Raw genomic sequence first — 23641 nt, 5'->3', positions numbered from 1 at the left:
CTAAAATGGATGTGCTAAAGGGCTATTTTTGGCGTCTTTTTATACTTTTCTGTACCCTGACTGAAAGAAACCTCCCAATCAATCTATCTTTCTAGCAAGAAGCTGAATTTTCTATCCCATTTTTTCAAGTAGTGGGGTACATGTATCCCACTCTCACAGTAGACCATTAAGCTTCTACCCTAACACATAAGACATGGAAACTGTGCTGATACATGCTATGCCAACTCTTTCAGTGCTGCAGAAATATATTGGTATCTAGAAAGCAGAGCTACTAAGATTAGGCTCATATCTAGTTTCTGTTCCAATGTATATTTTTTCCTGAAGGTAGGCAGCACCCACTGGTGTAGGCCATCTACAGAAAGGCAGTGAGTATCAGGTAAATAAAGAAAGAACTCTGTTATTTAGAGGGATGAGACAAGAAGAAAACCAGCATGCTATTAAATACACAGCATTTCTTAGACAGAGAATTGAAGTGCAGAAAAATTCACTGAGATGTGTCACATCCCACAGAAGCACGTGGAAAAAGCAGCTCTCCAGCCTAGAGCTTCTGAGACACAAGCGAAGCTTCCCAGACTTGAGCTTCACTAGCCACACCCCTACTTTCCCACTCCAGAAAGACTGCCCAAACATGTATTTTCAGTGAGCTATGAGACAAGGAAAACCTGAAAGCTTTTCATGCTGCTACTTCATATGTTTTTCATCTATTAGGAGTAAGAGAACAGAGTATTTCCCTGGTCAAGTGAAGAAAAATCTTTTCCACTTCTTTCCTGAAAAACTCAGTCTCTTCTAATAAGAGGTCTACATCATTCTCCTTAAAATCCAAAGTGTAAGACCTGCAACCCAGCGGGAGACAGAATCCCCACCCACAAACGGGTTTTTCCATATTCCATCCTTAACAGCTAAAATTGGACTCTTGACACTCAGCACAAGGCACTCCATGCAAACTTTGAGGTAAGAGACTTCTAGGTGACTACGGTACCTCAAAATGAGCTCACACTGTAAAAATAGGGCATTAAAACAAAGGCCACTTGATCCAGCAGAGGAAATGATGCAGGATGGCTTTTCCCAGATACCCTTAATAACTGACATTAAACATCCAATAGGAGCTCTATCTAAAAGGCATAAAAATTGAGCATCAGTCTCCCAGGCACTCCTGGTAACAGTGCCAGTCTCTGCAAGATAATTTTGGGATATCGTTACCCATTGGATCCTGAGATTAGCTCAGCTGGTTAGAACCAGCTATGGTGCTAATAACACCAGGGTTGCTGACTCAATCCCTGTATGGGCCATTCACTTAGGAGCTGGGCTTGATGATCCTTGTGGATCCCTTCCAACTCAGAATATTCTGTCATCTGTTATTTTCATGCCCACACTGTACAATTACCGGGTAAGAAACTCCACTGAGACCACACTAACAAAGGCGCCAGGAAGGTGCCTCATATCTTTGGTCTCTTACTACAACAAACAATGTAGTGGCAGCACACACTCAGCCATTAACATTGACAGCCTGTTTCCTTCTGCATTAAACAGTGCTCTGGCTCCCAGAGATCAAAGATGGCTCCCAGAGATCAAAGATGGCTCCCAGAGATCAAAGATGCTCAGAGCTACGACACTGACAACTTGTCTACTCCTTCTGTTTTCAGGATACTCTTATAGCGGCTGCCAGGATGGCATAGCAGGACTTTTCCTCCTCTTCACAGAAAAGTGGCTATGAAACCAAGACAAGTCCATTCCCTCTTCCAGCATCAGTGGTCATGCTCTTGCACATGTCACAGCCCTCTGCCACCGTGGCTGCAGGCAACCAGCATGTACCCCAAGCAACTGCTGCTACACTGTCTGGGGAAGAGCACTGTCAGCTAGGCTTATGGAGGCTTCCTGTGGGGACCAGTGTGGACAGATGGCCTCTCACAGCCCTGCAACTGCTACAGAACCAATGAGAAAATGCTGCCCTTGAGCTCAAGCCCTGGCTTGCTCACAGAAATATCAGCCCCAGCCATATGACACTGGGGAGGACAGCAGTGCCCGAGCAGCCCTGTTGCTGAAGGGGGAACTGGCCACCTGCACACACAGCTCCTCTTCTGCACACCCAGTTACCGGTAACTACACTGTCATTAAGGTAAACACATGTGGGCTACATGCACAACACACCTAACCTGGCAGATTGACAAGCTCACGGAGGACACAGAAAGGAGGGAGGCAGCTCATATTGACCAAGTTGCACCTTTACAGCTGAAGGCAGGTACCATAGCAGGCAGCAAAATGCTGCAAGTGAGAGACAGCTGGCAACTGCTGCACCAGAGGCTCACACAGGGACAAGATCAGGAGGTCAGCAGCATGTCTGCAGAGACTCCTCAGCAAGCCTCTTGTGCTGCTCAACAAAAACTGAGTTACTTTCCTTTGCTCCTAAAGGCCAGCAGGTTCCCTCCCCTACCATGACAGCACTTTTCATCCGCTGTAGCCTTTCCAGACAAGGACACAAAGATACTAAAAAGGGAACACGTCTCACTGAGCTTCATTCTACGTGGATACTGAAAGATCAAGTCTCCTCAGCCACTTTTCTGCTGCAACTACTAGATGAGCCTGGTAAATAATGAAATTAATCTTCAAGCACCCAACCCCTCAGCTATCCCTGCTCCACCTGAGTTGAAGTAGGAACATCCCATTTGCACACAGCAGGTGAGTTCAGCTAAGAACAAATTTGTCCTAATTTTACCAAGGTTAATACCTAAAGCATGCCAAATTTATACCAGTTGCATGATGCAGGATGCCATTAAACACTGAGCTCTACATTGTGTCAACAGGAAATCTGTTGAGCAAGACTATCACCCCATCCCACTGTCAACTCCCCTCCACACCTTTATGATCCAGTTTCAGTGCAGAGAGCTACCAGCAGCTGACCAGTCTCTCTATGCAACTTTGAGGTGTCTCCTCATGTGCAAGAAAGCAGGGAGAGAAATGTTTTTACACAGTGACCCCTGAACATGATTTTTCTTTCCTCTCTCCCCATGTGAGCTCCTTCCCCCCACACCGGTGTTGTTGGAAGTTATCCAGTACAAAGTAACACTTGAACTGCACACGTCAGGGTGAGCTTTGAACCCAGCTTTCGCAATGCAGCCCAAACTCGCAGCAGCCAACAAGGGGGTTCAGTGGGAAGCCAAGGCTAGCCCACACTTCTCGTGAGAAGAAGGGTAAGGATCAAACTATTTCTAGGCTACACCTTCAGTAAGTACAAATGGGAGAGAGCCTTCATCAGCACAACCCAACTCAAGGACGATGGTCTCCTACTGGGAAAGCAAAGACATGAAAAACTGTGCAGCCATGATAACAGCATGGTGAAAAGAGATGTTCTGCTCCTTCTCTGCCATTTCCTGTTAAGTGGCCTTCCCCTCCTGACATCTTCAGGTAAAGCCCAAATGAGAACTGTTAATGAGAAAACCCCTGCACAATTGCGGAGCCCCACAAAAACAAGCCATGTCTCAGGCTTTCATTATTAATTGACTAACAGTCAGTGGGGAATAGAGATCCTGAGCAGTTTCATGCCCTCTGGGGTACTTGATGGGAAACCGGTATAGAAGCCGCCAGAAGGCACCAAGAAATAGCTGAGCAGATCCAGAAGGATTAGCCTGCTGCATTTCTCTGGCACCACCGGAGGATATAATGCACCCCCGCTGCCCAGTACACAGCCCTGCGCCCAGCACAGCTACCTTGACATGACACAAGGTCTGCTAAACTCAGACCTCTCCACGCCTGATGCAGTACTAGAGTTGCTTGGCCTGGAGAAACAGAGGCTCAGGGGAGACCTTATCCACTCTCCAAAACTACCTGAAAGGAGGTTGTAGGAAGAGGGAGGTTGTTCTCTTCTCCCAGGAAATAGTGACAGGACCAGAGGACATAGCCTCTAGCTGTGTCAGGGGTCAGGTCGGACATCAGGAGCAGTTTTTTCACTGCAAGGGTGGTCAGGCATTGGAACAGGCTGCCCAGGGAGTTGGTGGAGTTGCTGTCCCTGGAAGTGTTCAAAAAATGACTGGATATGGCACTTAGTGCTACAGTTTAGTTGGTGTGGGGGTGTTTGGACAAAGGCTGGATTTGATGATCTTGGAGGTCTTTTCCAACCACAATGACTCTATGATTCTATTATTTTCAGAAGATCCTACTGCAGAAAACCAAGCTATCATCCTCAGCGTAAAATTCAGCTCCTCTGAAACATCCTCCTGGTTTACTCAGTTTAACATCACTTCAGAAAATCCCACAACATCCTAGAAATGCCCTACTTTCTAAAGGCAGTTTGGTAATAGGCAAAAGTTAGACCTCTAGTACCAAGGTAGGAAGAGTGTTTTTAGCTCTTAGAGCCTAGGTTACACGGGCAATAGCTGACAAGAGCCAGTCTTAAGGAGCCACAGCCAGTCTTGAGACTACTTCCCCAGCTTCATTTGTAACATTTTTCTAAACCATAAGTCTGTTCACAAGGCCAGGATGTGACCCATACATCCAGAGAGCAGACAGCCCCACTCCTTGCAGTTGAACTGTGGTTCATGACCTCTCTGGTGGGGAATCCATGAGATCGAGACTCATGAAAGGCAAAAACACACAAAACAAAAACTTTGTCATCATTGGCAGTTCTATAACCAGAGATGTATACAGGAAACGTCAAAGAGGCCATGAGCCCCCTTTGTCTGTTTTATTTAAGAATAGACTGATTCCAGTTCTGAATTCACTGGACCCAAGTCCTATAAAAACAAGCCTCAGACACCTGAGTGAATACTTCAGGGACTGCCACCATTACCAGTGGTGAATATGACAGCCTCCCCTCCCTTGTGACACTGAGTTACTAAAACAACACAGCCCAACTGGCTGGCAGGCATCCTGACATTTGCAGGGTTCAAAAACCTTATCAGAGACCACTTTCCACTCACCACTTCAGTAACGCATGTTCCCTTCACATTCCCTACTGATACCTCCTCAAGGTCAGATCTAGCAGGCCAGATCCTCTGAACAAGCCTGTTGCACAAATCATGGCCTTGTCCAACACAGGTATTTCCTAAATCTCTAGAGGTCCAATACCATGTTTTCTCAGACTTTTAGCTGTTTTCAAGAGTTATAGCATCCTATGAGGTCTCATTAATCTAAAGGCAAAAGAATTTTAAGAACACCACATTGGATCCACACTCTTGTGTCCTTGTTATCACAAGGAGAAACTCTTCTTACGTATTGTCTAGTCTTGACAGGTAAATTTCCACACTGTTAACATATGGTGAGGACAGCATTTTAGCCACTCAGAAGACACCTTGGCAGGAAAACATCAGTTGCCTGGGTTTATCCTCATGCCGATACAGGAACATGGTTCATGCCATCCATTTAATCCATAGCTTCTGCTGTAAAGTTACACAGCAGGTTTGGGATTCTCTCAATGATTTAAGTGACTGGAGATGTCTGCTATTGCCTCTGCCACTTCTGCCATTAGGAAACAGCAGGATTTTGTTGCTGTTGTTGCAACTTGCAGCATTCAAAAGCTTTTAGACTCATGGGCACATCCCTGCAGCCTGGCAATGCCTCACCCACAGAGTGGAGCAGGTCTCAGCACAGGTTTTCATTTCACATCTTCCTTGCTGCACAGAGCAGTCATGCACCCTCCTCTCTGCCTGATCTGACACCAGTGTTCCAGTACTCCAACACTCTCACACTGGAATTCAGGACAGAAGTATTGAGTGCCTTCAAGCCCGCTGGTTTCTGTCCACCCACCACTCTCTCCAATTTGAACAGGTTTTTCCAAAGCCAGACCAGTTGCTCAGCCAGGAATCACTAGAGGAGGAACACTAAGTAAGATAGAGAATGTTTCCCTGTTTTTCTCAAAAAGTAAGCTACAAGACTATAACTTAAAATCTCAGAACACCCTTGGGCTAATACTTACAGTCTGTCTTCTTCTGTAGGTAAAGTTCTTCCATAGCAGCAACCCCAGCTGTGTCCAGAAAGCCATCTTCCTTCAGCAAAGGCTAGAAGCTCTCTTTGTGTAGCAGCAGCAGTACACAGTACAGATGTTGTGGCTAGGCATCAACTAGTGAAAGAAAAGAAAAACAAGAAAAAAGTTGGAAGGGAAAAGTTGTGTCATTCAAAACAGAAAAGGCAACAAGATAGGGAAAGACAACAGGCTGCACTCTGTGACCTTGCAGCCCCCCCATGGAACACCCCACTGTCTCCTTTCTTAGCCCATGGACTCCAGCCAAGTCTCATGGGTCTCAGTAAACTGAGATTCAGCTCCCTGTTTCTTACCTCAAAGCTCCAAAGCACAAAAAGAGGTTTGCAATACAACTCTATTTTCTGCCCCAGAAATTCCAAGAGCAAGGATAGCCCCAAATGAGAAAAAATAACAGGCTTCGAAAAATGATTTAAAGACCCCTCTGAATAAGACTGAACCATAAAATTCAATCCTTTTCCTTAAAGCCTCTTTCCATATTTACTTTTATAATGGTGAAAAGCCAGCTGCCAAATTAGGAAAGCCTTTGTTCTGAAGCCCAGTCAACACCACCACTCTGAGGAGAAAGTGCTGTGCATTTAACAGGCAAGGGAGAAATGTCCATTCCCTTGAAGGTAAGTGACTAAGAAGGACCCTAGAGTTGTTCAAATCTAGATGAAGTACCTGGAAAATTGTTATTTAGTCGGTGCTCAGGTCTTGCAATCACCTGGCCTCTAACACTGTTGTGAATTAGGTGCACTAAGTGTGCATCTCACTACAGTATGAGAGCTTAAAGGATTAAAAAATACATTAATCTCTTTGGTGGCGATTAATAAGAGCATAGTATAGGATTGGTACACAGTCTTCCAGCACAGCTCAATCTTTAAGCTCTAGGATGAGCTTACACTACATTAGTTAAATTTAATTTTCCAGAATTAATTCAGCATATCTTAATTTACTTCTGAGTTTTAAGGCCACTTCAAATTAAGAGCAGTTTAATCCTGAATAAGTGTCCACACAAGAACTTAGTTAATCCACATTAAATTGATTCTGATTTATGTACCTGAATACACTCCATTAGCAGAATCAGCATTAAGAGGACAACTAGCAGCTGATTCAAACACACACCAAGAGAACCACTCTTTCCAACACCTGTTAAACTGGGGACACACATGCTTTTGATTCTGGTGTCCCACATAAACAGTACCCCAGCCCTATGACTAAGAGTTGCATGTCTGATTGCAAACTGCATTGAAAAGATTCCAAAATATCCACAAACATGCTAGGAACATAAGACTTCCTCAGGAAATGCTCTGACCAGTCCTACACTGGAGTAAGACTAATGAAAAATTCTGGATGTGAGCTTTGAGATGATGAACAATTGTGGTCTTCAAGTCTCATCCAAAAGTAAATTCCATTATTGCAATGACTTGCAGATTAAAAACTTGTCTCTTAATAATATAGATCTGTTTTACAAAAAAAATCTTCAACGTGACTAACAAAAATAAACCTATTACACGAGTTCTGTAGATGATTACACTGTAGTATTACAACAGTGCTCCTTAATGCCAGTACAGAGAACCAAAGAGCAGTAATAGATGCCCACGAAACCTTACAAACTGAACCTCATACCAGCACACGGGCAGCAGAGTGTACAGTCAGCATGGGCTCATTAACTTCTGCCAGGTGCTGCTCTAACTCACTGACAGGATCTCCACAGATTCTCCTTCTCAGAGGAATGCCCAACTCGTCTGACAGGAGAGCCATCCTCCCCTGCCCAGTGCATCCTGCTGGCTAGAGCACCCTGACACTAACACATTCCAAATGCATGCACATCTGGCTGGTAGACTGTGAATTCCCAGACGTACCTAGAGCAAGGCAGTTGACAGGCTATTGGCATATCCACAGTAGGGAAAAAACCTGCCCTTTGTGGGGAATGTCAGAGGACAAATCCTGGCTGATGACTGCACCCATGCTCATGGACCCAAAGCACACCACTGCTTACAGGCTTGGATATGGGAGGGGGTGGGCTTTGAAACACCTCCATTGAATGTCAATATTACATACCTAAAGCTGCAATCAACATAGCAACAAAACTAAGTAGGGAATATTGTTACGTTTCCTTTGTACTACCTCCGCTGTGAAGTTTCTGCTTAGGATTTGGGGGATTTGGCAACACTTTTATTCCCTCTGAAGAGAGTTACTACTTAATAGTACACAGGCACTCACTGACCACTAATGTGGTACAAAAATCTTTCGATGAATGCTAAGAGAATTGCTCTTCTCAAGCATTTTTCCACAAGGATACTGGTACTGCTCTGTAGGTCACAGACCTCCATTTGATTTGTTGCGCTGTCCACCATGCCACAAAATGGAAGATTTTCTGCCTAAGTCTAATCCTGCAGTCACTGTACAAGTTTGGCATACAGAAGTAGAGGACTGGAAGGGACTGTACAGCCTTCTACAGTCACTGGTAGTTAAGCAACAGGTGGTTTTTATCTTCAGAAGGGTGTTCAGAGTACCCACTCCACACCTCATGCTCATGCCCCCAATACTGTTAACTCTGCAAAAAACTGATTTCCAATGCTTTCCAGCAATTAAAGCCAAACACCAAAATCTGTAAGAATAAAGTGCCACAGGAAGAGTACAAAAAGGATCCCATGGAGAGTTGAAGAGACTTTTGGTGTTCTCATCAATGGAATTAGACCCTACTCCTGCACCTCAATACCCTGCACAGAGGCAAAACAGAAGTCCAAGCAGTTTGTGGAATGAGCAAATCAAAGGGTAGCTGGTTTAATGCACATCAGTGAAAATTCAGACACTGATCCCTTGCAACTGCAGTCAGTCCCCAGGATACAGAACATGGAAACACTGCTTTATAGAAGTTGTAACATTCACATCACATTAGCAAACTGTAGTGAGCTAAGGGCACATATTTTATCATTTAACTCATCTCAGCTGACCAGCAGAAGCATGCACAGCCAGGAAGACTCAGCTGTGCCATCTGCTTGAACTTTAGCTCTCTAAAGTTTAGCTAACCTTTACTGGAAACAAAGCAAATTATCTGGCCTGTTCTGCCTGAAGTTTCAAAATACATAAAAATACTAACTTTTAAGGACTGCCCAAATGTAGGCATACCAGCTAAGTCCCTGCATCAAAGTAGGGCATGAAGCCTAACAGGGGACTAATCCCCAAGAGCACAACACCTGAGCCTGAAGTGTATCCAGTTCTTCCAGCCATGCTGGGTGACAGCTGCAATGACACTGTATGCCCCAGTATCTGTTACAGACTGTGGAACAGGTTTGTTAGTAGTCACCTCTGATTTTCATCCACAGAGGCTGTCATATTTGGTTTGCTGCTGACACAAGTTAACTTGAATTACTTTAATTCACTTGAATTACTAATCCATCAGAAAGCATTTAGCAAACTAATATCAGAGGAAAACAGCTTAGCATCCTTTCAGATGTTCTTCCAGCTCACAATAGGCAAGAGATGTAAGCCAGAGATGCAGAAAACCTATCAACCCAACAGTTCCAGCTCGGTTAGAGTTGAAGTCCCACTGTATCTCCACTTCGGACCAGTCTGATAAGTTCAACATAGCTGGGAAATACAACCTGACATTTAGTATTGCTGTGTCAAAACTCTGTTAAGTTTCCAATGCAGGCTTTTACGTCTCACCTGTGTAAAACTGAGCCAACAGCAGGTATCAGTGATCACTCCTGACACTCACCCAGAACTCCCTGAAGCAGTAATACTGCCTTCTGTCTAGAGTAAGAAAAGCTTCAGGAATTCATCCCCACAGCATTAGTTTTCCTGTGATATGAAGTACCACAGTACAACTCCCACCTGCACACTTAAAGCACAGATTCCACGCACTAGTCCCATGGTCTGCCTTTGCAGAAGACTCCCTGCATATGACATTTCGCCCTGCTGCAGAAATCCTGCACAGCCTCCCGACCAATAGGGCTGCAATTGCATCTCATTTTCTGCAATTCAGAAAATTACTCAAGAGAAAGTTAGGCTACAGGGCAACCTCCGAAAATGATGACAATGAAACACATATTTTGGCCAGCCCTTTCTCTCTAGAAGGGTGCTAGCTGCTATTTCAAACTAGAACGGCTGTTGAAAAGTCCATTAGCTGGTATACCAACAGTCTCCAGACCTAATCCCTGTTAAATAAATGTATTTTTACAGCTGTAGATTTAGAGAATAAAAAGCTCAAGTGGCATAAAATCCATTCCCCACCCCCTCGCCTGGTGTCTGTACTAAGTAAACATAAAATAGCCTTCAAAAGCAGCTTTCTGCAAACAATGCAGCTGTTTGCTTTTTTTGGGAGGCAAAAAAAACCTTTCCCCTAGAGAAGAAAAAATTAAATCACTATTTCAAGAGGGAACAAAGTGAACTTACCAAACCTTATGAAACTGGAACACTTCAGGGCTCTGGCAAGACACTATAGGCAATTTAAACTAAGTCCTTGCCAGCAGAGCTAAAAAGCTTTCACCAGTTGATGGAAGGCTCAGTGGCCTCCATGAAATAAGCTAGCAGCCTCCGTCCTCTCAGTCAGATTTTCCTTATCACAGAAGTTACCGCCACTGGCAACTCTCCACAGATCAAGTGGCCATGGAGAGCACCAATCTAACAGCTACATGTTATGAGCTACAAGAGCCAGCACTCTCCTGTCTCACAAGCAGACATGATCTAGCACTTCATGCTTCCTGCCCTAGACAAAAAATTTGTACATCTGCTTAACTCCAATAGATCTTGTCTACGCAAGTATCAAGTCAAATGAGACTCATTTTGGAAGAAAATGAGCAACTAAAGCATAAACATCAGATTTCAGCAGAAATATAGTCGTCTTTATGAACACTGATAATATCTTGACATTTAACTTGTGTTAGATAGTGTCAAGCCGCATCCTGCGACGGAAACAATACCATGAGCCATGTGAATTCTGCAAAGCCCAGATCTAGAGTCCCCCAGCGATCCGTATGCCATCAGTGGAAAGCAGATCCCTCTAACAATTGTGCATATGAAGGCAGGACAGAAGTGCCTGACTCATGAACTGACATTCTGACCCACATAAGACAAACCACCAGAGGACTAGTGGCCTGGATGGGCATTAGTGTAACAGAGATACAGACTAAGTCTAAAGTTGAGAACTAAATCCCCATCTCCTAAATCAAGGTCTAGTGCCTTGGCCACTTCTCTGCCAAACTCCAAGATTTCCCTTCTTCCAGCACAGCAGCTGTAACTAGAACAAAAAAACAGTATTGATCCCAATTATATTAGGATTAGGCTAGATAAAGAGCAGCTGTGGGCAAGCACAAGCAATTTTTTTGTTCTGCTGCTAGAGATCTAATTGGACATAAAATCTCCAGCAGAAACAGGCAGTGCATAAAGAACCAAAAGTAATGTCCATTCTCTGACAAAGTCACACTGAGCTTTCAAAACCCAAAGGAACAAATCTGACATTCCCACCTCTAAAACTTTCAAGCAGTCAAAAGACCTATGACATTTACTGGAGCTCTAGGAAAGAGGGGAAACTGCCACCCGAACAATGACAATTCCATATAAATAACAGTACTGAACTTTTGAAGTAATCTTTTAACCCAAAGAGCCTGAAATAGGTTACAAGAAGGTGCCATAAAAAGCATTAGCAGCACAGAGTTCAGGCAACTCACCTAAGGTCACAAGCAAGCAAAAGCAGAAACTAGAATGAAACCATCAGATCCCACACGTCTATCTCCTGGCTTAAGCCCTGCTAGAGTCTGTAGCAGTCACAACCAATGCAGGATCAGCAGTGGAGGTGTGAGCTTTGGACCTACCAGCTCCGGCCTGGGACACAGGATCGTTATCAGTGGAGGCGCACAGACGCTAATAGCTGGTCTTTCATAACCTCCTCACAGAGGACATTTCTCTTCCTTTTGCCAAATGAATACAGGACACAAAGTTTCCTATTCCATCCCAAGAGTCCTTCAGTGAGAAGTGCTTTCCTCTTCAAAATCACCCAGGTCATGTCACAGAGTTTATGTCGACTCCTTGTTCCTAGCAATGTGACTGGAGAGCTTCTGGGTCAGAGGCAGGAATTTGATTAGGGTGACAAACAACAATATTTTACTGGCAGTTATTGGAAAGATCCTCCTACTGGTTTACTTCCCACACTGAGTACCTGACCTAGAGTTAGGTAGTAAACAGGTTCTGGTCTTGTTCTCCAGTGTTTACTAATACTGAAGGCAACTAGTACATGGCTTTCAACACAGCCATGCAGTTTAACTCATTTTTCCTCCTTGAGGAGCATGTAAAATTTAGTAAAACCACCATTTAAAGGATTATGCCAAAATATCAGGAAGCTGAGGGAACAGTCTCATGGAATACCTCTAGCAACCTGCCGCCTCTGGTCCAAGACACGCAGCCTCTCACTCATCCACAGGACCCTTAAGGCAGCATGCACAAAGCTACAAAACGCAGAATAAATTATTTCACATTATTTTGTAAGGGGGCTCCAACTTCACAGAAGACTAGAGACAACCAATGGAAAGGGACTCCTTTTGGCACAGGCCAACAGTAAAATACCTATTCACAACCTGCTCAAACTGCTGCTATGAAAACAAATAGACAGAACCCAAGCCAAATACTAGGTTCTGCTTGCTGCACTATGTACTACACAGAGAAGCAAGCCTGGATCTTGCTCTGACAAGACTCAGGCTTAACATGTCACGTTAGGAGTGGAAATCTGGCTTCCCAACTCTTTAGGCAAAATGGCAAGGGGCATCTAAAGTTATTTAGCCTTGGCATGAGAACTGAGCAAATGGATATTTCATAAGTCAGTATATTATGTGCAGAGCTCTTCTGAATGCTCCACTGTGAACAGATGAGCAGATCATTTTGAAAGACCCGGCCCAGAATTAACACCATGAGTACTGACATTCCTGGCCCTAAACTCTTCAGAGTGCCTAACTTGCTTCACCCGTCAAAGCCAAACTCCTAGAATGTATTTCTGAGATGCTGGTGGGCCTACCCTTACCAATCAGAAATAAACCACATGTGATAGTTCCTCACAGAAGAAAGCACTAGCTTACGAACTACTCCATAATAAAGACTGAACTACATTTTTCAGAGTCCTCAGTGTCTCTTTTTAACATTTACACAGACACACATTTTCAAAAATGACTGCTGCTTTACAACCTTCCCTTGTGATACAACATGCCAAGTAATTTTGAAAAACCTGTCACAAGTCAGAAATATCTGCCTACCAGAAAGACCACAACAACTGGTTGTCATGACTTTAGTGTGAAACAAGCACAACTCCAATGCAATGCAAGATGTCAAGTTTGCATGCACCATAGCTGGACTGACCCAAAAGAATGCACATGCAAGGGTCTGTGGCATGCACTTAGGCAAGAGGATTGCTTAAGTGTCAAGTTTAATACGCAAGATGAAATGCGGTCATCTATTTTACAAAAAAAATAGCTTCCACTAGAAGGTTGTGAAATACATGAAGCATTTCAACTTTCAACATTACACTGAGTGTCCCCTACTTTCCCTATGGAAGAAAAGAAAAAGGCAAAAATCTAGTCCATTCTTCAGCAAATACAAACATAAAATGTGATTTGCTTTATCACGGCCAATGTCCAAAAATCCATAGTCCATATTAGCAGATTTTGTTTTTTTGGCTCTCAAAGAATGGCTCTTTTCTAGAGGAATGTAGAAATAATAGAACATCCTGCTAAAATAATAGTTGCGACATTTGAGCTCAATTCATGCCATTAAGCTTTGATCTCTGAGCAAGTATAGTATTGTCAGCACACAGCCTGCTAAAAGCTGTGCTACACAGCTCCAGTCACTTCTTCCAGCTTTTGACACATCCGGTTTCAGGACAATATATCTGCAACTAGGAAAAAGGGTAAAGAATTTCACATTGCAAAATGTACCTTTCTGCTTGGCAGCAACCACAACGGGGGGAAGACACAGCCTCCCCAAAAAGCAGCTTTTTCCAGAAGAACTCCACAAGCTCATACAGTGTTAGGACACAAAACACTTCCAACTACTACCCCTTCCACAGGACATCCTGGTCACTGAATCATTTATACTAATCAGCCAGGTAACTGGTTTTTAAAAGTGCAACACTGACAGGTGCTCCATGATCCTACTGCAGAGCCACTCAAGCATCACTGGCATATTTCTATCTTCTACTGCACAAAGTTATGAAGACTTGTAGCTTTGTCATCACATTCATAATGACTTTTTTGGAAAGGAGTGACTTCTCCTATATCTTGCTTTTGCAACTTGCTGTTTATCTTGGAACAAGAGGAGGACACCAATGGTGTCCAGAAGAAGATTAAACTGCAGTTTGAGATGTATGCCTGCCCTGTAACATCAAAAGAAACTGTAGTGTAATCTTCCTCTCCATCTTTGCCATTTGGGAACATTGTGCCATAAACCAGCGCATGTTTCCAGTAACAGAGCAGAATATAGTATGTCTTACACTGTAGAAAATTTCACAGTGGTGCCTTTGAGATTCAGAGACATAAAGAATAAGCTGTCTGTTAAGCTTGGTATCTACACAACTGCACTGATATCTGTGGCACAGCTATAAGGAACAGCAAATAAAACAAAAATATCACTGAAATATGCAGAAAACCATCAGCCAAGAAAAAGCCTCTAGCACAATGGAAGGAAATGACACTGACAAAAGATAGCAACAAACTGGCAAAGTTAGTATTTAGCAGCCATTGTCAGCTTGAGTAGAGGTGAAGTCTATAAAGCCAACAAAAGATACGGCTACAAGACCTCAGGTCCCATGTGGCTACCATCCAACTCTGCTGATATGGAAGATGGTAATACACTAAAGTGATAAAGAGATGTCCAAATACTTTTGAAATCAGTGAGTGTCAGCTATGAAGAAGAATGAATTTCTGATCAATCTTGGCAACCCATACAGACTTCAATAATCACTTTATCCCTAAAGTTATAACTTCATCTCTGAAGTTATTCACAGAAGAATATGAAAATAGCAGGCACACAGGATAAGGTGGCCTGCATACTTGCTGAGTCAGGTGTGGCACAGGGCAGTTAGCTTGGAGCACGGCCAGAAAGTGTGTGCCAATCTTCCCATTTTGCCTGATCCACAGAGCAAACAGTTGTCACTCACACATTCTACTCTTCAGCTCCAGCTGCACCCCTGCTGCTGCAGCTTCAGTCCTTAGGGTGAGCGTGGCAGTTACAGCCATGCAAAGCAGGCTAATGTATGCTTAATTCCACATCATATACAGACACATCCAGGAAAGAATGACAGGATTTGTTCAAGTCCTAAGCTACATCTCACAATGCAGAAGTATTTTCAGGACAGAGCTCCATCAGTTTGCTCCTAAAGCTTCAAGGGACCAAGCAGAGAGCTGAAGAGCTGTGCTTGACTGAATTTCAGCCAAATGACTCCAAACAGAAAACACTTCAGGCAAGTGCAGAAGTAGCGTGAAATGGGAAAAGCAATAAGCTTACAAGAGAGCAAGGTCAGCAAAAAGAAATGTTGCAAGTTTTTTACGGATATAGGACACAAAACATACCTTTTTCACGTTAAGTTTAGAATAACCTTAATGGTGCTGAGAAAGCTCCACTGAAGCCAAAGTGCACTCCAACAGACAATCCCATTTTGCAATCATGTCTGGTTTTATATATGAACATAATTGGGAGGATAGATGTAGAGATGTGAATATTATCAGAGTATGTCACAAGAACAAGGAATTCAGCTCTGGGAGACATGGCTGGCAATCAGGAGAATAAAAAAAGAAATTATCTGGGAAAAATAAAATCTGTAGAAATCTGAAAACAGATGGTGTACAGGTGATTGCATCAGTTTGTTAGAAGAAAGAAGCAAGTCCATATCTCTCCAAACACAGTAGAAAAAACTCCTATTGCTTACTTTAGCATGAATATTTAAATACAGGTTTGAGAGAGATGGGAAACAAAGCAGTAAGAACTGCTACTCTGATTTAAGAGGGTAAAGAATAATTAAAATATCTAAAATACCTTAAAACAAATAAATTCAATAAAAAGCACTTTTCCCATTGGCAGAACAAAAATACAAATGCAGGATCCACTAATTCAGTTTATTAAATAAGAATACTGCATTCAGAGGAAGAGTACATTTTGAACTTTGGTTCCTGTACTAGTACCAGAAAGAAATGTCCATGGATCTGCACTCAGAAAAGCTCAGTACTGCTTTATTGTTTGGATGAGGAAAGTTCTGGAGTTTCTTAAAGTTTGGTCCTAACTGTTTTTATTGGCAGTCATAGCCAAACTCTCGTTGCAGGAGTATAATTAAAATAATAGGAAGAGAAAAAAAGCTACCAATAGATCCCCAGAGTATCAATATACTCCTCATGAATACAGCTGTCAGAGAAAAAGAACATTTATGATAACTTGCTTGTTTCTTTTTAAGGCACAAAAATTCACCTCTAAAAGCAGGCATATCTCTAAAAATATTGGACTTAAAACCAGGTTGCTGCCACTAGCAACGCAGCCTGAAGTCTTTAAAAAAAGATGTGTTACCTGCTGAATGTGAGAAGAAACATACTTTGACTTCTACCATAAAGAATATAAACTTTGGTCATGCCATTATTATAACAATGGTGAAAGCAGCTAACAGGAAACAGTCAAGTCACCACAAGAAGGGCAGACATGCTGAGAACCAGGTTTTCCTGGTCCCTAACCTTGCACTTGTTACCTACATCACCAAAACTGCTGCTCCAAGACGTTTCACACGGCCTAATTTTGACCTTTACTAGGCTAACAGGTACTATGCTAATGAATATTAGCTGCATGGCTTGCTTGCTTGCTCCCAGTAACAACCATTCATTTGGAAACAAGCTAGTAAAACTGCAAACTGTTTCAGAGAGTCAAGCAAGCAGAGCGCTAACAGATTTTGGCCACCTCTGTTTTCTACACAGCCCTGCCTGCTATTTGCTAAAAAGGAAATCAGATCCCCAGAATGATCTCTGAACTGTGTGGTAAAAGGCTCTAACTTTGTTCTTTCCCAGAGAATAACCTTGCTATCTACCCCAAGCCAGAACAGTCTTGGAAAGGCTCTCTTGCTTTCCTTTTTCTGTCCAACTCCAATTGTTCTGTAACAAAGTCAGCATAACACAAACCAATCTCACCGCTTCAGACAGAGCTCTGCTAAGCAACACTCCTCCAGAAAAAAAACAGAAGAGGAAAAAGGTCAGCTTGTATGTGGATACTTATACCATTCAAACTGACATCCATTTTTATTATGTATGATCAGGCTTTTTTGCTAATAACCCAACAAATAAAGATCTGAATGCTCCCATTTTTCCTACAATGTTAGCCTTTTGTGTCAGGAAAGCTGCATCAACAGTTTTCCATCCTACTCTGTCTCTCTCTCAGTTCTTGAAACAAGCAAAAATACTTTTTCTCCCCATCACAAATGCTAAAACAGACAGGACCAGCTTTGCTGCCACCTATTTCAAAGAAAGGGAACAGGGTACTTCAGGTACTCCATTCAGTAGTTTTAGTCATGGTATTTCTTCTTAATTACCTGTATGACTTTGTGCAGTCAATACAAGCAAGACATGTAGCTAGAGAATGAGACATTTTAACTTTTTTTTGTGGTGATCATCTTTTAAACACTATAAACAGCCTAGCCATGTTATTTCTTATCTATACTCTTACTATCAGTAACTGCAGATGTGCATGCTCATAAACTACACAAAAAAAAAGTTTCAAGCATTCAGAATTCAAATCCTCAGCTGGCATAAATATGAAATAATCTTAGAGAGAGTGAATTTGTGCCATGCCAGACCTGGAGAAAGCAAGCAGAGTCCCAGCAGCCTCAGATGATCAAGGAAAATATATCTTATGTATAAAATGTGTTTTACTAAACACAGTAAACCCTGACTCTAGCTCCTCTCACAGGAGTCATCAAGAATAACCAGCCTAAGAGAAACATAACAATGTTTGGTTAACCATAGCCTCTGGACTTATTTCAGGATTTGGTGTGTTGCCCAGCCTAGAAGACCTATATAAACACTGAGGGTGCCTGCTTCAAGGTTACTCAAACAAAGTGGTAGTTTGGGTCCCTCTCTGCTCCCTTCTGTCATCACCTTTGTGCCGGCACCAGTGCTCCCAAAGCCATGAGAAGACTCTGAACACAGGATGCTGGGGTGGAAAAACAAAAACAGGAGGCAAAAAGAAGAGACTTTGCTCTCAATTACTAACCCTGGGTTGGTGAATTCCAGTGCCAGCACAAAGGATGAAACAGACAGGGAGAGAAAAGAACAGGCAGACCAGGGGAAATGAAGCAGGTCCATTACTAGCAACCTTCAATTACTCTGGATTAAAGTTCTGGAGAAACCACACCCTAAGAAATACTGTGCCTGCATAGTGCAATGCACATAATAAACACTAGCAGAGCTGATCATATTTGGCCACAGACGGATGAGTTCAGTACAAATCCTCTTTCTGCTCTGTCTTTGTGAGTCTAACTCTGCCAAGGTGAACTCACTGCTGAGAGAACGGGCTTGCAGAGATGTAGGCAAGGGAAGACTTGCTTTCTGAAACGTGTGTATTACACTTGATTAACAGGTGAGAATGCTTCAACCCAGAATCTGCATAAGCAAAGTGACAGCAGATCTTCTAAGTCATTGAGGCTTACTCCTGATCCACAGAAGACTAGTCTGCCCTCGTATAGAGAGGGAGAAGTTCAGCCTAAGGAGCGCTACAGAAAAGGCCACTCCTGGAAAAAAGGGAAAAATAAGTTTGCTGACCTTTTTTTAAGCTAATGGCATTTCATCTTCAGTAGTTCAGCAGTTGACCAGGAGCTACTTTTTATATACACAATGATGTTATGTACCAAATCTGGTGCCAGATCAAGTCCCTGATCACACCAATACAGCACTGAGTGATGTTTGGGTTTGAAAAAAATTTAGCATTACAAAAATGTTTGTTAGCAGCTGCATGTGGCACACTGATTTATAAATGTGCCTCAACATCACTGTGTGAAGAGACCATTAAAAAACTTCCAGCATACCTGCTTGCACTGCTATGCAGCTCTGTTCAGAGGAAATTTGGAACTAATATCCAAAAGATTACCATGACTCCTGGAAACCTTACATATAGCTGCAACCAAGGTGTTTATGTCACATAACTACCATATGGCTACATGTCCTTCAGAAACAACTTATCAGGGGAAAGTTACTGTGAACAGTTTGGGGCTAGCTGCTGGATTCCAACACTCTAATGTCAAAGTACAGTAAATTGCAATCTCCTTCAGCCCAGAGGCCAGCTCGTAACCCCCTCCGAACACCTATAACGGGCATAAAAAACCCATGATTTTTATTACTTAATGCTAAGCATTCCCAACTTAACAGGTTCAACTTAAATTCTACCATGCAATGCTTGTGTTCCATGCTACCAAACTTATATCCCCATCTTTTTTGTTAAGGGTTGACTTCTAATTTTCACCATAATCAGCCCTACCAAATTATGATCATGGGAAACAAGGTGCTTCATGCCATGAGTAAAGGCATCAGACTCCTGCACATACCAGATATGGACTGTATCACACAACTCTTACATAAATTAAAATTCAAATTCACACAATGAAGACCCACCAACACCATTTTTATCTGTTATATCAGTAAAACACTGCAGAGTCCCAAGTGCTACCCACTTAGCTTCATATCCTACTGTGGCATCACAGAATCACACACTGATTTGAGCGATAGAAAAGTGACAGCATACATTGCCATTCCCACTTGTTAGGGAATCAAGCTGTGCCACAAGCACCAAGCACAAAAAGCATTTGCACTGAATGTTTACTATCATGACCCCCTTTCAAAACCGAGCAAGACTGCTCCATTACAATAGCCTTTCGACAGCAGGCTTGACCATCTGTTGTTAATGGAACATCCCCAAGACATGGCTGTTCTCTGCAGTACAACTCATATCCAAAAGTGAAAATAAATTTTAATGCATTAACCCATTGCAGTGGTTTTCAAAAAAGTTCAACTCATTTAAACTTAATTTAGAAGATGTTTACACCCCTCTAGTTTCAGTGAGGTCTATTCCAACACACTCAAAATCAACTTTGGTCCTTTAAGTATGTTTTTGTACAGACTTTAAAATCTCCAAGGCCAACAGCTTGGGGGAAACGGGACACTTCTGGTTAAAACCAGGCAAAAATAGGGTTTAATACCAACTTTTAATTTAGAATCAGAGTATCATTCCAGGCACGTTTTAAGCATCTGGGCTGCTGTGCAGCTCCAGTCTTTTGTAACAGCCTGATGATAGGTTGCAGCGTAGCACTCCAGACTTCACAACAGTCTGGCACGCAGCAGCATGGTTTGTTGCATGCAACTGAGCCTCCTGCCCATCACAAAGGCAGCCAGATCGATTTTTTATTTTTACACTCCCCCCCATCCCAAGGCCCTCCCCTTATCCCACGCCCGCGACTTCACAGGAGTCACGTAGGAGTGAAGGGGATGAAAACCCTCCCGTTATCTTCTAGCACCCACCGGGGCTGGGAGAGGCAGCGGTAAGGTGAGCCACCCTCTGTGAGCGCTGCCAAGTCACAGTCGCCTCGCTAAGGCTAAGCTAAATTAAAATAACAATTTTTTAAAAAATAAGCACACAACTACGCCCCTCCCACACACACAAACACTCTTAGCGCCTTTCCGATCCCCCGCTACGCCGTAAACCATCCTCCGAGCCGCGCTCCCGCCAGGCTGGGCACAGAGAGAGAGTGGCACCACGCCGGAAGACGAAAACCCCAAAACAGTAAGAAAACAAACAAATAAAAAACCCAAAACAATAACAGAAACACGCACACACACATTTGCGTTTTTCCTCTCGCTTTGTGCCGCCCGTTCCAGGCGGAGCGGGGACAAGTGGGAAGCCTCCCCGACAGCTGCCCGCGATGCGTCCCCCCGCCTACCTCCCCGGCCGGCAGCCGCCGTCGGTCCCGAGGGGAGCCGCCGCCTGCTCCGCGCCACGATCCCCTCCGGCTCCGCTCCCGGCCCCGACGCCGGCCCCGCTGCCGCTACCGGGCGCCCCCGCCCCGCAGCGCCTCTTATAGGGCGGCGCGGAGCTGCCCCTGCCGGGCCAGCCCGCCCCTTCCACGGCCGGGGCCGCCCCCCACACTGCTTTTCCCCTCCCTCTGGGGTCTTCTCTCTGTCGCCTTTTCTCTTTGCTCTTTCCTTTCTTCTTTTCCCCCTCTGCTGTCCTCCGCGCCCCTTTTTTTTTTTATTTTCCCTCGGCAGCGGCTGCTGTTGGGAGCTGGGGGAGGGCGCGGCGATTTGCATGTGGGAGTGCACCGTGCAGCCAAAAACAAACTGCGGGGATGGGTATGTTTGACCCGGCCTTGCACGGCGGGACGGCACTCTGCGGGCTGCCCGCGGTCGCTGCTTTTTACGAAACTTCGCGCTCCCAGGTGCGTCGAGAAGCATCCCAGACCCTCGCGTTGCCTCCCGCCCCTACCCCCCGGGCGTCCCTTCCTGGGGACTGTGGGAAGAAGGAGCAGAAACCCAGGCACGGAGTTACCTGCGAGGTGACTGTGCTCCAGCCGCCCGCGTCTTGAGGCCTGCACCGCTCCCCGCATCTCCTGAGTTGAGCCGGTACAAACTGGGCGCAGATCCGTCCTCAGCTGTACAGCTGCTGAGGTACTGAGTGTACCAACAGTGTTGGCCTGAAAGAAATCAATCAATAATAAACAGTTTCAACGGGACCAGACGTCCTGTACTCCATGTCACTTGTGGCAATAAAAAGGCAAGGAACTGTGAAATGTAACACTTGGATACATAGCCTCAAATAAGGATGAATTCAGTTGTGTCAGTTTATGGAGGAATTTACAACTATTCACAAACTTTATGAAAACAAATCTCAATTTATTCTTAATAGTTCACAGCAAGCTGACTTGCTCCAAATACAAAATCCATAAATGGTAGTGTGTTTTATCTACTGGAGAAATGGCCTGGTCCTAGCAATTACTGTCTGATGGCTGAAGGTGTCCTCCCAAGTGGGGTCCTCCCTTAGAAACCATGCATCATGCAAAGCCTTCCAAATTTTTTGCTTGTTACATGTCAGGAGTACTGTGAAATCATGCAGTGCAATTTCAAGGCATAAAATTCTCTGTGAATGAAAACAAGTAATGCACGAAAGGCAGGCAACTCTAAATTGTAGTTCCTTCTACAGACATAATGCACTGCCATTTCCCTTCTGCAGTGAAGTAGTTGATGTTATCGTTCATGCTGTTAATGCTTTGCCTTATTGTGAGCAATCTGGATGATACACAGTTACTGAGGGAACCCTGTCTTTGAGTTCCCTGGCTTTTATTTCCATGCTCAGACTACCACCATGGTATTTTTTCAAGTGGCACAGAAATACAAACATCTGAAAGCGAATTCCAGAGAGCTCGGGCAGATTGTGATCTAAAATAATGCACTGGAGTATTACAGATAGCAGTGAATATTCAAATTAATAATGCAGACCCTTCCACACAGAATAAAAGATGACACTTTAATTTTCACAGTGACCCTAGCTCCTTCCCTTAGTACCTGTGTTTCAACATCTCACAAACAGGCTAAGAGCTGGACAAAATAAAAAAGCTCCTGATTCTGACCATGGTTTCCCCAGTGTAACTGCTACATAATGTCACTGACTTCAACAGATTCATTCTGTTTGTACCTGCATCTGGTGGTAAAACTGAGTAAAAACAAGATCTTTATTTAGTGTATAAATGCAGCTGTGTGTTTTTCACCATATGCTAGAGCTTTGCATTTTACACATTTCCAAACATGTCTGGATTGTAATTTTAAATTCTAAAACAAAGAATTTCTGCATGGTTAGTCAGTACACAGGGAGAAAGAGCACATTTCGTTTACAATCAACAAAGTATTATGCCTCATCCCGCATAAAATGCAGTTTGAAAGAGAGGTTATACTGGATGGAATTTTTAAAAGAATTAGTGATCTAACTTCAGTGGAAACAGAGCTATGTCAATACCTAAGTGCTGACAATTGCTCTGTTACTGATGTCTATTTAAACCTAGGTTCCTCTAAGGAAAGTGTGAGCTTTTGCAACATCATCAGAAGGCTGGATTTTTTAAATTCTGGAAATTGGTGCCAACAGTTAAAACATTTGAACAACATTTTCCAACAAGACAGCTAATATATAGCTGTTCATAAGAAGTGAATGGAGCATGTGATTGAGTTTGTTCTGTTAAAATACCTGTAGGATGGTGGGAAATCTTTGTGCTCCACTGGATATAATTTCTTCAGTTTTGCTTCTCCTTGTGGCATGGCAGTGATGTGAGCTCGCTGAGGGACAAGCACTGGCAAATGGTACAAGAAGGATGACAGGGGAAGGGGGCACAGTTAGATCCAATGAGTAGATTGTACAAACACAAAGATAATACCACACTGCAAATAGTTTCTAAGAATAACTATTCTTACATTTGGGTGGTTTGAGATTTCAGGATAGACCCTATGGATTTCTCAAAAACATTTATGCCTCCCAACTCCTTCATGCACAGCAAATATGCTGGCTTATGTGTCCTGTGGAAGGCATGACAGATCTTTGCAGATAAAGCAGTCTCACATGGGACTTCCTGCTTAATTTTATTTATGGATGACTAACACAAAATTTCAGCTACTGATTCAGATACAGAGAGGAAAAAGG

The 23641-nt window shown here is 43.4% G+C and overlaps 1 protein-coding gene across 5 annotated transcripts in view; it reads right to left on the bottom strand.

The window, feature by feature from the left end:
• Positions 1 to 21555, bottom strand: part of ABCA1 (ATP binding cassette subfamily A member 1) — a 92022-nt gene extending 70467 nt beyond the window's left edge. For 2 of the 5 annotated variants that reach the window (XM_069002286.1, XM_069002291.1), the window contains exons 1-2: positions 20901 to 20994; positions 5909 to 6052 (exon numbers count right to left, since the gene is read on the bottom strand). In XM_069002286.1, coding sequence (XP_068858387.1) covers positions 5909 to 5974 — 66 coding nt within the window. In that variant the 5' untranslated portion in view covers positions 5975 to 6052; positions 20901 to 20994. Of the gene's footprint in view, positions 1 to 5908; positions 6053 to 11631; positions 11722 to 11775; positions 11795 to 20900; positions 20995 to 21505 lie in introns of those variants that run through there. The other 3 variants (XM_069002288.1, XM_069002289.1, XM_069002287.1) reach the window with 3 other exon arrangements.
• Positions 21556 to 23641: the final 2086 nt, after the last annotated feature.

Source organism: Aphelocoma coerulescens (genome assembly GCF_041296385.1).
Source record: "Aphelocoma coerulescens isolate FSJ_1873_10779 chromosome Z unlocalized genomic scaffold, UR_Acoe_1.0 ChrZ, whole genome shotgun sequence".
NCBI lineage: Eukaryota > Metazoa > Chordata > Aves > Passeriformes > Corvidae > Aphelocoma > Aphelocoma coerulescens.
The sequence above is the reverse complement of the archived record's forward strand: the minus strand, read 5'-3'. Positions and strand labels throughout refer to the sequence as shown.